The following is a 14,148-nucleotide window of genomic DNA, read 5'->3' as shown; positions in this document are numbered from 1 at the left end:
GGGAAAACGTTGGCTCGGTCCCGAGCGCTCGCCTGCCGCCCCTGCCCGCCGTGCAGGCGCAGCCCGCCCCTCCCGCCGCCGCCGCAGTCTCCACCCCTCGCYCCTCTCAACGGGCACCAACGGCCCCGGCGGCCCCCTCCCTGGGCGCTGCCCCCGCAGTGCTGCGCTCCAGGTGCATGCTGGGACTTGCAGTCCGCGCCGGGCTGCCGGGCTGGGGGAGGCGGGGCGGTGGGACCTCATTTCCCAGCGTGCCCTGCCGGCGCGTGCGCGTTGGCGCTTGCGTGCGCCGGCTGCTTGGGTCTGCGGCCGCCGGTCGCTGAGGTGCTGGCTGCTTCGTGCCCTGTGTCCGCCCGGCCTGCGCTCCCTCCCTCCCTCGGACCTATGGCACCCTAGAGCCTCGCGGGCCGCATCCGCCCCTCGCCGCCAGCATGTTCGGCCGCTCCCGCAGCTGGGTGGGCGGCGGGCACGGGAAGGCCGCCCGCAGCATCCACTCCTTGGATCACCTCAAGTAAGCGCGGAGCCGGCGGGAGCTCGGGGGGGGGAGGGGGGGGACTGAGAGGAAGCGCGCTGCGGGGAGCGCGGGCCTGGCGGCTGGCGGCGAGCAGGAGCCGCTCCGCGGCCGGCCCTCCCTGGGTAGCTACCGGCGCCCGTCGGTGTTGTGCAGGGGGGGGCAGGTGGCGGGGGGAGAGCGGCGGAAAGGAGAAGGCTCCCCGGTCCCGCCCCGGTTTGTGCCTTTCGCAGCTCTCCGGAGCCGAAGCTCCCGGAGCAGTTCTCGGGCGGCGACGGAGGTTTTCTGTTTAGCGTGGTTTTGCTTTTTCCTTCATCTGCTCTGTGACATGAGTCACGATCTTGATAGCACGCTTGTCTTTTAGGCCCCAAAACATCTTCAGGACAGACGCAGTTCCGTGGTGCAATGTCACACTCACAGCTGTGATACGTGTTTTTTTTTTTTTTTCCTAATTATGTCACAGACTCGCCCTATGGAGTAGCGCGTAAGAGGTGTTAAGTACAAGAAATACCGCATTCCTGCTGAGAGAGAACTTCTGTTGTTTCCTAGTAGTGGCCAAGAAGCTAGGAGCCTGGTCCTGGGCTGTAAACAGCACAGAGCTTTTGAAAAGGAAACAGATCTTGGTGGTCAGCAATGATTCACAACCATCGGGGCAGTGGTTCTGCAGGTCCAGGGATGTACCCTAGGTGGAAGGTGCAGCAGCTGACACGAAAATAAAGCTATTAAGCTTGGGAATTGTAGTGTTAGTCTGTAAAGTCTGATATCCTTGTATTTTTGCTAACTGCAGAAGGGGTAGAATAACTTTTTCTAGCTCTGCCACGGGACAGTTGTAGGAAAGACAAAGGATTAAAAAAAATTGTTCTCTGCTTCATTCTAAGGGTTCTGATTATTGCAAGAAAATCAGTGAGTTCTGCACTTAGAGTTTCTTTCACAACTGAGTAATTCTGGTACTGGACCAGTCATATATATTTTTTTCCCCTAAGGATTGATGGATTAAAACAGACATTTTTGTCATTTTGAAGTGAAAGATGCCATCCTATTTTAGGAAAGTTATTTTTAAGGAACTGAAATTTGTCATGGCATTACCTTAGTAAACTGAGAAGTACCATATCCATTGTTATTAAGTTTATATCTATTGCATTAAATATTTTCTCCCTTTTAATGAGAGCTGAAGTTTTGCAGAAATTATTTGCTTTATCTTCTTAGAGTAATTTATGTTCCAGTTATGAATAGATGAATTAATTTTTCAAGAGTAATATTAATGACATTTTAAGTGATATGTCGGTTTTTCTTGATCTGCATATCTCTGCATTGATTCTCCCAATTAGCTATTGTTTCATAAAAGCATGATGCCTGAAGTTCTTCCTTGCTTTATTCTAGGGCCTTTTGTTTCTCATCTTCCATAGATGTAGTGGTATTCAAAGTACAGAGAGTGACTTTTAAAATGCATTTGAACATGAATGGGCCAGCTCCTAAATAGATCTGGAGCTGGACATTGGAAACTGAGGCTTTCCTTGATTATGTATCAAGGTTTGGATTGGGTTGGTATGAGTAATAGGCAATTGTCACAGACTTCTTTCTGGTTGAAAGCCTGCAGGTTGACCTGAATGAGCTTATTTTCTTTTTTCATTGGAAAAGACCAGATATGATCCTGGCCTGTTACTTGAGTATGTGTGCAAGTTTTATGCTGTTAGCTGACTTCTCTTAATTTTCTCTGACTGTTGTGGATAGCCATTATAATGTTCTTGGATTCTTGGACTCAGCTTTTTAAGTGCTTCCCTATTGTCAGAAGCTGGTCTCAGAGCAACTTAAAGGAGCTGTGTCTGTTGTCCTAAAACTACTTCTGTTTTAAATTAAAAAATTATAGTGATCTGTTGGGTTTTGTTTAGGTTAGGTGAATATCAGTAGTGAATAAATCCTAATGTAAGCATATTATTCATTCATTTGCTGTTGCATATGAGAACAACACACCTTTGCCATCTTTGTAAGTTCTATTAAAAAAATCTATTTTTAGCAGTTAACACATTTTTAACAGTTATGCTTTTAAAATAATAACTGTAATTTTTTTTAATATGAAGCTGAAGAAACCAGAATGTTTATCACTGTTAAATATTTTTGCTGTATTACTGTTTTGTACAATTCTTCCTCCTTTCCTTCTCTATCTTCCTGCAGAAGCTAAAGGTTGTGTAGTGAATATCTTCAGACTTGTCCTTAGAGAAATCTGAACACTTAGCAACAAAATGAACAATTTTGCTTAACAGCATGAAAGTGAAATTCATTTGGGCCAGTGTATAAAAAAGATGGTGATCTTCATCCTATTCTGAAYGGATTGCAGTGTTTTTTCTTCATGATTCCCTTCTCAATGACCTCAGTGGATAACTTAAGGAATAACAATTTGGGGTGCCCTTCTCTCCTCCTTCAAATTATTTTTTTCTGCAATGAGTAGTATATAATCTGCAACACAATAGCGGTACTGGTAACCTTTAATACAAGAAAAGGAGAGCATTAACAGGAGAAGTACTTTCTAAATGAAATAACTATGAATACAGAACTCTGAGAAATATATGCTTGGTAGTTTTCAATGATTAATCAAATTACGAAGAGATTTTGAACAGGCTCCGATAGTAATGAAGAGGATGCACTTGTATAGGATTTGGATCTTACAAGTACTTTTTCAAGATGATGTATGTATTCTAGTCCTTATCTCTAAGCTGGAGAAATGTTCAAAACCAGCAAGTACATAGATTTTTACCAAAGAAAGAGAAATCAAGTGTATAAATACAAAATAAAAGGAACTGTTGAGGCAGCAGTACTGTGGAAAGTAGTTTTGAAAGCATGGGAGTCAGGCTGAGTAAGTCAACATCATCAGGTATTGCCTGGGTGGAGTGGGAAGGAAAAGTTACCCTCAGATAAAAACATAGAAATGTTGCATTTGACATACAGGAGGCAGTTTTTCTGAGCTGCTTAGCGCTGGTGGTGGGTGGATACTTCAAACAGCTATCTGATTTTGTTATGACACTTGAAGACAAACAAGTTCAAATGCAGAGAGAGTGCAAGGATGCTGATGCCTGATGAAATTTGAAGAAATTGAATGCAAGTTTAGAAAAAAGAGGCTGAAAGGGACACTTTCAGCATGTCAGAATCTTCTAGGCAAGAAAAATGTGATCATACGTTCTCTTGTGGCCACAGATGGTAGAACAAGTAATATCTTGTTTGATTTGCAACAGAAAGGACTTAGTCTAGAAGTAACGTGGCTTGTGCTTGACTTAGGTAAAAGATGAAGTATACAATTCTCTCCTAGAATGTTAACTTTGTTCTGTGTGTGTGATATTTTCAGCTGTGAAATTTAAAATGGCATTATTGTAAAGGAAGGGATACCCAATACATTTGATCTGTTTAGACAGTGTATATTCAAGTGTTTGTTTAGCTAGGCTATTCATCTATCCCTCTGTTTTGTTCTTTACATATTTTCAATGCTAAAAATGAATGCATCAAGGTTATTTGAGGCAACAGCCTTTTTTGCTCTGCAAATCTGAAGTTATTGCTTCCTCACTAGTTGTATTTTCTTCTGCTTGTGTGGCCTCTTCGGATATGGTTCTTGCCTACTTTTGCATGTAAGCCAGGCATGCTTGTGTAGGTCAGGGTTTCTAACTGTTCTCTCTGGCTGCTATAATAGTCACTGTGCTCTGTTTCTGCAGCTTCTCTGCAGGTACTGTGACCTGTGGCTAAAATACCAAAAAATGTTATGATTGCCAGTTGAGGATAGTCTAACCTCAGTACATCCATAACCAGATGTAGTTGAGAGGACACTTTTCTCTTCCTCCCTTCTCTATCTACAAACTGTAGTTTATGCTGGTTACCTTTGGAATGGAATGGATAAAGAGAATTATGTGGTTTATTCCAGTAATTCAATGGTAATATCTTAAATCAACTCTGCTGTTTCTGAAGATATGTTTCTGATCTTATTTTTCTGATCACAGTTTTCCTGTTAATGTGAAAGTGTGAAAGATTGAGCCAAGTTGTCTGGAATTTGTATCTTTGTTTAGTATATTTGCTTCTAGGTACAAATAATATTTTTCCTACTTTTCCAACCTGTTTGTAAAGAGGTGTTTTATCTAGAGTTGTTGTTACTTTTTAAATGTGTTTCCCATTATTATCTCAGTGCTTTGTATTTTAATTAAAACCATTTATGTATGCAGAATGCATGCCATTATAGTTGCATGCTAAATATTTCTTGTGACCTGGTCACATACAGTGTCTCTCATTATGTATGACTGAAGATTCCTGTTTCATACCTTATTTCCAGAATTACTGTGCATGCTGTGCATTGAGTTGCTTCTGCAAGAACCTTAATTATGTAGTTTTAGGCAGCATGAAGAAGCAAGTATATTACAGCTAAATTTGGTGTTTTTTAATTTCCGAGTTCTTGACTTCCTAAACTGTTGTCTTTTTTAATGTGTGTGTAAGAAGCAGAAAAATAACACAAATTCTGTATTCATGAGTAGTTGTAATATGTTACTGCCATAAGCATGGTTTCTTACCAGAAAATACTCAGAAAAGACCTTTTAAAAACTAAAATAACTCTTGAAAAGTAGTTGCCAAGCAGATTGTTGTAGAATGAACTGTTTTGGTATAATTGCATTCAAACTTCAACTGTTACTCTGTTAACTGATGTGCACGCAGAACAGTGACTTGAGTCATTGCCCTGATAACAGACGTAGTACCATAACAGGAGGTTTTTGCAGGACCTATGTACCATGTGCTTGTTAGAAAGCCTCAGGAATTCTAATAGGTGGTCAAAATTGTAAGCTCTCCCATCTTCCCTGTGACCCATCACACTGTCTTCGCAGAAGGAATTTTGAACTGGGATACTCAGATTAACTGAAGAGCATGTAAGCTTTGTCTTACTGTCAAGTTACTCCTGTTGTGGACCAACACGTGACTAGGCAGTTAGGATTGTTGGAGGTAGCTGTGGATCATCTTTTCCAATGACTGGTTTCAACCTAAGCAGCTCCAGATCTGGATTTGGGAAACAAGTGTTGATCTGTGAGAAAAACAATGTGGAGGGAGGAAGAGAGAAAGAGAGAGGGAGAGGAAGGGATCTTTTTACTGAACAGGAAGAGTATGAAAGGTGCATCTTTTTTCCCCCCTCCTGTCGTCTTTTCCTTCTCTCTTCCTCTTCCCTCTGATCAGCTAACCTTAATTTGTTTTATCCTTTGTCACATTGCTAATTTTGCAGGAGGGAAAGGACTATGTGGTATACAGGGACTATTAGAACCATAAACTTATCAGAGTTACTTATTTAATTTTAAATGTTTTTGTGCAGTACCTAATACAGTGAGTCCTTATTTAATAATTAAGCACTGTCATAATCAGCAAACTTATCTTACCATAAGATTATTATAAATGTTTCTGGGATAGCTTCTGTTTCCTGCATGACCTCTGAGGATGGTCTGTGTCTTGTAGCTAATTATGCAAAGTTCTGGCCAATTGAGAGGCAGCTCTGTTAGTACTTGAAGAAGATTCCCCAAACCAGTGGTAAATTTTAAGGAAACTGAAGTATGGTCCAACTTTTCTTCATTGAATTAAAGCACGAAAAAAGGTTCTGAAGCTGGGAAATACCTTTTTTTTTTTTTTTTTTTTTTTTTTTTTTTTTTTTNTTTTTTTTTTTTTTCTCCCAAGTCTGATAAATAGTTGAAACAGCCTTATACATGTATTAAGCATCATTCTGATGTCCAGCTGCATGTTTGCCCTGTGTGGTGGTTAAATTTCTTAGGGTAGATTGAATTGATGGGAAATACTGGTTTTTGAAATGTGATTTTTAAGTCTGTTTTTGACACACATCTGAAACTTATTGCAAACTGTAGACTCCCAAAATTCTATTTCAGAAATGCGCAGTATTTCATGGTTACCAGGTTACTATATTACCATATAGTAGCTTGACAAAAAACTGTTTTTACTTTCTGTTTGGTAGCTGCTGGAGGTCATTGTGTCTGTGACTTTCCTTTAAAAGTTAAGGATGTCATTTTCAACTCCTGTGTTTTAAACTCCTATGCTAATGATTTGCTGAAGTTTCTGTTGTAATTGCTGGACAAATTCCTGCCAAGTCCAAAACAATGATACTGTCACATAGCCAGAAGATGTTTAATAAACTAAACTTTTACAGTCTTAAAATTACGTGAAATTTCCCTAAATATTTTTCTTTTCTTCGTTATTTCATAAAAGCAAAAAAACACAGATGAAAAAAGTGATTGAATATTTTGCTCATGTGTTTATTACAATCTTCCTTCCTTTTTATGGGACAGAAGATAATGGTCTTTGACAAACTGTTTTGAAAATAGAAGAAAAACAAAAAATACACTTCCTTGACTAAGTAAAATTCTGAGATTTGTAATGCAAACTTTTCAAGTTTTCTTTAGGTTCCTGTCACTTGTTGTAAGTTTCTCTAACCTCGCTAAACCGTCTTAGAGTCTTACCCTCAGAGACAGTAAAGCTGAACTTTGCCACATTTCAGAGTGTTTCTATGTTTGAATGGTTAGAGGTTGAAGATGAAGATTTGCCAAGATCAGTGAAAGTCCTTGATAGTCTTGGTTGTTAACCATCAAATTAACATAAGTTCTGATAAGTGTCACTGCAGATAATAGAAGACTGTTTTCTAGCTAGATCTACACGTGCGTTCTTCTGAACTTGTTCTTTTCCATGTCAGCTGCTGGACTTTAAAATACTCACTAATAAATTTCATTAAGTTGCCATAAGAAGCACAAATAGTTACAAATTTGATTTATTTGCCGTATATTCCGTTTAACACTTACTTTTCCCTCCATGTCAGTACTCAAAGGAAATTTAAGAATTTTTAAATCGTATAATGATTAGAAATAGTATGTATGTTTATCTAAATTAAGTTACAGTGACTGCAGACAAGCATGATGTGTATAAAACTCACAGGATAATATATAAATTGCAATTGATTTTTCTTTTAGGTACATGTATCATGTTTTGACCAAAAATACAACAGTAACAGATCACAACCGCAATCTACTGGTGGAGACTATTCGTTCTATAACAGAGATCCTTATATGGGGGGATCAGAATGACAGTTCAGTATTTGAGTAAGTAATTTTAATCATTCTTCAAAAACTAAATCCAGATCCAGAATTGCTTGTAGTTGTGTAGAGATCTAGTTGCAAGAGGTTAACTCTTAAGACTGCCTTTTGTGAATGTTAGTAGAAAGGTTATATCCTGTAGCACTAAGATAAGCAGGATTGGATTCTTTTCCTACAAAGAAACGGAGAATTTAGTTCTAAAATAAGCAGTACATTCTATTAGTAACAGAAAATGGTCAAAGTTCAGAAGCCTTTCTGAACTGTTTTTGTTTGGCCTTAAGATCTTAAGACATAAATACAGAATCTAACCTATTTTAGGGTCCAGATTTACTTAGTACATCTATTAATATCACATGACTTTCATTTGTTCACTTTAATTTATATAAGATACTCTAAACAAGTATCTTATTCTAGCAGTGATATTTAGAATTTTTGTTTGTATGGTATTTTAATCYTTGTAAAATAATACGATTAAAGAAAATTTTTAAAGTCTGAATATTCAGGGTTGCAAATCTGACTATTAATACCCATAGCTTAGCTATCTATGGGATTATTTACTTGGAGATACGTAGTCTTTTCTGAAGGCAATTTGTGATTGAGATGATGAAAGCTAGTATGTTTGGTGTTTTTAATTACTTTTAACATGTCTTATTTAGGGGAGAGTTTTATTTTTACAAGATGAATTTAACATGGCTGTGTTATGATGCAAACTAAAAGAAAGAAAAAAAAAAAAAGCTTGTACAGTTCTGGTTATTCCTATCTATACGATAGCTCCATCACATTCCTCACCACAGTCTCTGCTTTGAAGAATTTTGGGGCTGGACAGTTTTGGTGGTGTTTTTTTTTTTTTTTTTTTTTTTTTTTTTTTTTTTTTTTTTTTTTTTTTTTTTTTTTTTTTTTTTTTTTTTTCAATTCATACAGAAAGTTTTTTTATGTCTTGATAGCAACAAGTTCATACTGTTGTTTTTAAGCTACATGTGTTGCTGCTTTAAAAATGCTGCAGGTATTGACTTTGAATTGTATGCAAATGACCCTTCTGAGATGCCTGCTTCTGATGTGTAGCCTTCTCTTTTTGCGCAGCCTCTTGTGGACATTCTTCTGGTTTATGCTTTGAGTTTGCTTCTTCCTTAATTGCGTATTTAATAAAAATTCACAGTACTTTAGCATGGTCTTAAATATAGGCAATTGAGAGTTGAGCTTGAGGGTGACAGCAGAAACTGAGACTTGCTGAATGCAGTATAGAGCCTGTATGGCATGAAAAAAAGAGGAGGAAATCAAAAATCAAGAATCAAAAAGCAGGTGCATAGTATTAGAGATAAATAGCCTGTTAGCTTAGGAACAAGTGACTATTAAACAAAGCCCTCATTTAGAAGCTCCTCCTTCAAAATTTTTAGCTTGTGATCTCAAGGCAGGGAAGCTGCCTGATAAAATAGATGCCTTAAAATAAAAGAAGGAGAATTAAATAGCTCTTATGTCTTTATAACCCTTTACTGTGTAATTTGACTGTTTCTAAAGTTTCCTACTTACTTTTTAGGGCTTTTGGAAGATGTTCTGTTGTACAGATAAAACTTCGCGAAATACTTCATAAATATGCAGTTTGTGAACTCTTCCTATAATCATTGTTGATCCTAGTAAAATCATTTGCTTGTTAAATATAGCAAGTAATTTACTGACATCTCTTTACTGCATTCTAGTTTTTTCTTGGAGAAGAATATGTTTGTGTTCTTCTTGAACATCCTCCGTCAGAAGTCTGGTCGTTACGTGTGCGTACAGCTGCTGCAGACCTTGAACATCCTTTTTGAAAACATCAGTCATGAAACATCACTGTGTAAGGGCACGTTTTTAAACTAGTTAGTATTAAATGATCAGGACTTGATTTAAATCACCTTCATTTTATCAACTTTAACGCTGGTGCTCTGCCACAGAAGAACTGTCTTTAAATTTCTAAGTCTTTTTAACTGAACGCTACTGAAAATACAGCATAATTTACTTCCAAATCCTTTAATATAAATTTTCAGTAGTACAGAAGTAGTTGTTTGATACTATTGAAACACTCATTTCATGTATTTCCAGATTTTTTTTTTTTAACACAGCAGTTAGTTACAGCCTGAAATGTTTGCTTTGCTGCTGCAGATTATGCAGTGAAAGTCTGTCATCTAACTCTTACTAGAGCAGTTCTGACATCACTGGGGCTGGTGTTCAGTTGAAATGCATTTTCTTCAGGGTTTTCAGAAAGATGTGAAGAAGACAGAAAATTAATACTCAGTTAAGTGTACTCCAGGGTTATCAATAAGAGAAAGTTATACAGAAACCTTTGAGAGTATAGGAGGGAGAGAAAGCTTTCCATATATTTTATTTGTTTATGCTGTTTTTAAGGGTTAGATTTATTAGCCACAAAGCAAACTATCACAAAACGTGTAAATTGAGAAAACGCAAGTGGGAAGTATATTCTATTCTCCTTTGACTCTTACTGTCCTCATATTACTGCTTGAAGTTGTCAGTTGAGGAGTTTGGCTAAAAGTCAGGCTCTTCAGGCATCAAGTAGTTTACTGCTAGCTGATACTTTAAATAAGGCTAATTAATATAATGTTTTTTTTTTCTCTTTTGATTAATCTGTGTCATGTCTCTTATTTTTCAGACTACCTGCTTTCTAATAACTATGTGAATTCTATTATTGTACACAAATTTGACTTTTCTGATGAGGAGATCATGGCATATTACATATCATTTTTGAAAACTCTTTCTCTGAAACTCAATAATCATACTGTACATTTCTTTTATAATGAGGTAAGTGAAGAAAGAGTTACAGTATAAGATGAGAGGAGTTTAAATAAAAATTGATACCAATTTGAGGTGTATTTTGTTGAGTCTCAGCATGAGTTGTTCTAAATTTATTTGTTATGGTAATGTCAGTGATTGAGACTTCATTTGTGATGGTCTCTGGAGAAATGTATTGTAAAAGAAGGTCCCTGTACTTGTTCAACTGCACTGTGACCTAAATTTAAAAGTTAGTAACATTTCAACTGTTTCAGCAGTTTTCGAGTCTGCTTCAACCTGTTATGTGCGGTTTACCATGCTTTTATAAATGGATTTTTTTTTTTCATTCTACCGCTTGAGGCTTATTTCAGGTCTGAAAAGGCTGGTTAATCAAGGGTCAAAGTTGAAATGTTCTTTTTTTATTTCTCTGTACCACTTTTTGCCGAAAGAGGGCATCAGAGCTCTGAATATATGCAGAGTTAACATAGAATGCTTTGGCAGTCAAAGCAATTTATTTTATATCAATCAAACTGCAATTGACTGTATATTAAACCATTTTGATTGCTTTATAAAAATTAAAATATCTGATTAATACATGGAAAATATTTTTCATGTAAAATCCTAACAAATATTATATACGTGTTTCAGTTAATACGTAATGCTTTCTTTCCTTTTGTTACAGCACACTAATGACTTTGCTTTGTATACAGAAGCTATAAAATTTTTTAACCACCCAGAAAGYATGGTCAGAATTGCTGTTAGGACTATAACTTTAAATGTCTACAAAGGTATGTTTTATTTTATATTAGAAAAGGCACATATACAGAATGTTTGTTTTACTGTAGTTTAGTTTTCAACTRTATGTATTTAAATTTAGCTCCTGTTATGAGACTGAAAACCTTAGCATGCTGATGTCCTTGCTTTTCATGTGCACACGTTGATTTTTATGAAGCAGAAACACAAAGCTGCAGTGTGTATTTGTAAACAGTATACAGTTACAGATTCCTGTACTGGACGYTCCAATTGGACACGGGGGAAAAAAACATTTCACAATGGCTAAGCACTGGAACAGGATTCCCAGAGAAGCTGAGGAATCTCTATTACTTGGTATTTTTCAAAACTCTGCAAGGCCCAAAGCAGCCTAATCCGATTTTGAAGTTGGTTCTACTTAGAAAAGAAATTTAGCCTAGATGACCTCCAAAAGTCCCTTGTGACCTAAATTTTTCTGTAAGTCTATAAATGTTCGTTGTGTAATAGACTGAAAATACCACAGTGTGTGGTGTTTTTTTTGGGGGGGGGGGGGGGGGGGATATTCAGAATCTGTCTCTGAAATCAGCATGCTGTAAGGCATTGTGAAATATGTTCACATAGGGCTTTTTACTTTTTCATCTTTTTTGCTTTTAATTTGATTTTATGCAAATTTAACATGACTTTCTATCAATTAAAGGAAGTAGTGATTTGATGACAGTCTTCATATAAGAATGTAAGATCTTAAAGCAATGAACAATTCACTTCGTAAAGAATTTGAATAGCCTCTTTCTAGTGGGTAGCTCTTTTATAGTGTTGACCTCTAGGGACCAAATGTTTTTCTCTTATGTGCTGAGAAACGGGCACTGTAGTATTTTTATACTACTTCAAATAGCTGTATGCCAGGATGAGCTCACAAAAAGCGAAGTGCAGGCCTCATACATTATTCATGTATCTTTACTAAACTAAATGATAACATTTCACGGTAAGAATATTCAGTTGAATGTTGCAGTATTAGGAAGGTTATAGTTGAAAACAGCTCAGGCATTTAGGTTTCATAATTTTCTGACTACCATTTGCAAATGCTCTTATCTAACACGTACCCTGTATCTTTTAGTTTAGATGCTTCGTGCTTTAGCTTTTTTAACCCTTTTGGAGGATGTCACTATCCCAGTTCCTAATCCTGTTAACTGTTGTCTGTTTCTTTTGCCCTTCCTTCACTGATGATTCCTGTGTTCCTTAATGCAGTGTCATGTAAGTCTAACTAGCTTGACTTTCAGCATTACTGCTTTATTCTTATGCTTCTTCTCTTTTTAATAAAAATGTACTAAAAATCTTTCTGAATTCCACTAGATTCGTTTATCTTCAGACCCATGTAAATATGTCAATATTAGACTCATTCAAGCCAATTAAAAGTTGATATGAAACTTTTGTAGATGTCTGTCTCATGCATCAGATAAATTCAGGTATATGCTTGTATCAAAAGCTAGCATGTAATCAAAATTCAGAAAGTAACTTTGTTACATTTTAAAAAGAATTGGAATCTGATTTTTCTCTTTAACAATTTCTCTTCAGTGGACAACCAGCCAATGCTGCATTACATTAGAGATAAAACTGCTGTCCCTTATTTCTCCAACCTTGTTTGGTTTATTGGAAGTCACGTGATAGAACTGGATAACTGTGTGCAGACTGATGAAGAGTAAGCTTTTACAAATGCCGGGTATTGAATAGAAATGCTTTTGCCAGATACACCGAATCTCCTTACTTTCTTTGTAGTAATGCAGTTAAGTTGGTTTCTCAATACTGTTCCCTGTAGACACTTCAAGCTTTTAATTCTCACAAAGTTATGTTAGCATTTCTTTGAATTAGTAGTGGTTAGTGCTGTGTCCCCTATCTGTGCTAACATCTGTACAAGTAAATTATTGTGCAACAACATGCTTTTTCATCTTTATTTTGATTCTGCTTAATTTAATAGATACTTAGAAGACAGTCTTACTAACTTGGCGTTTTTAATGTTCCTTCTCTTTATGTATTATCTCAGTAGAACAGCAAAGTGTTTCTAGGAAAAAAAATGTAATATGGAAAGTTGAACTTTATTTAATACTTGAACTGTCAGATCTGAAATTCCTGTGTAACATTCCTCTATCAACTACAGAAATATTTTGTTGCTTCAAGGTATCCTTGGTGTATATACATGCCTTAGAATGGACAGCTATTATCTCCCCACTTTAAGAATGTGTGAAAAAGTTACATTAAAACATAAATTTATTTTACTTTCGGAAACAAACCTTGCCATTTTTTGATTGGCTTCTGAAAAGACTCTGAAGGTAGAAACTGAAATTTCATGAAAATATTACTTCTGAAAACATAGGGAGGAAAATTTGTGTRTCCTAAAGCAAATACAAGCTTGAATACTTTTCACTAGCTGCTTCAGGTGACTATACTGAAAGCATCTGCTTCAGGTAGTCAATCTGCACAAGGTCATCCATGGAAGAGATGCATGTGAATTCTGTCATTAAGTTTTTAAAACACTTCTACTGTTGTTTATATCTGAGATTTTCTGTTCTCTTTCAGGCATAGAAATAGAGGCAAACTGAGTGACCTGGTAGCAGAACATCTTGATCACTTACATTACCTTAATGATATCCTTATCATTAACTGTGAATTTTTAAATGATGTGCTAACAGACCACCTCCTTAATAGGCTCTTTCTCCCCCTCTATGTGTATTCATTAGTAAATCAAGATAAGGTAAGGGATACCTGCCACTATTTGAGTCTTAAAAGTGTTGTGGTTTTTTTTGTTTTTTTTTTGGTTTTTTTTTCCCTTTTGGTATGTATGATGATTGGTCTGACAGGTGTAGTAGGATTAATATTGTCTATGTCAAAGTTCTTGTATGTGAAAGTTTGAATAAGGCAACTCTAAGGGAAATACTCTGAATCTAGACTGAATCTTGGAACAGAATAGATGAAGCTTTATTTACTAAACATGTACTGTTTTCATTATACAGTTGTTAAATGTTAGCAGTAGTAAGG

At 36.8% G+C, this 14,148-nt stretch overlaps 1 protein-coding gene across 3 annotated transcripts in view; it reads left to right on the top strand.

The window, feature by feature from the left end:
• Nucleotides 1-289: 289 nt before the first annotated feature.
• The window catches only part of CLEC16A (C-type lectin domain containing 16A), a 72,408-nt gene continuing 58,549 nt past the window's right edge, over nucleotides 290-14,148 (top strand). For all 3 annotated transcript variants that reach the window (XM_085303199.1, XM_085303191.1, XM_085303206.1), the window contains exons 1-7: nucleotides 290-508; nucleotides 7,489-7,617; nucleotides 9,306-9,439; nucleotides 10,250-10,398; nucleotides 11,051-11,156; nucleotides 12,691-12,814; nucleotides 13,690-13,864. In XM_085303199.1, coding sequence (XP_085159325.1) covers nucleotides 429-508; nucleotides 7,489-7,617; nucleotides 9,306-9,439; nucleotides 10,250-10,398; nucleotides 11,051-11,156; nucleotides 12,691-12,814; nucleotides 13,690-13,864 — 897 coding nt within the window. In that variant the 5' untranslated portion in view covers nucleotides 290-428. The remainder of the gene's footprint in view (nucleotides 509-7,488; nucleotides 7,618-9,305; nucleotides 9,440-10,249; nucleotides 10,399-11,050; nucleotides 11,157-12,690; nucleotides 12,815-13,689; nucleotides 13,865-14,148) is intronic.

This window comes from Rhea americana, unplaced genomic scaffold, assembly GCF_003343005.1.
Source record: "Rhea americana isolate MKP2758 unplaced genomic scaffold, rheAme1 scaffold_10, whole genome shotgun sequence".
Lineage (NCBI taxonomy): Eukaryota > Metazoa > Chordata > Aves > Rheiformes > Rheidae > Rhea > Rhea americana.
This window is presented reverse-complemented; position numbering and strand designations above follow the sequence as displayed.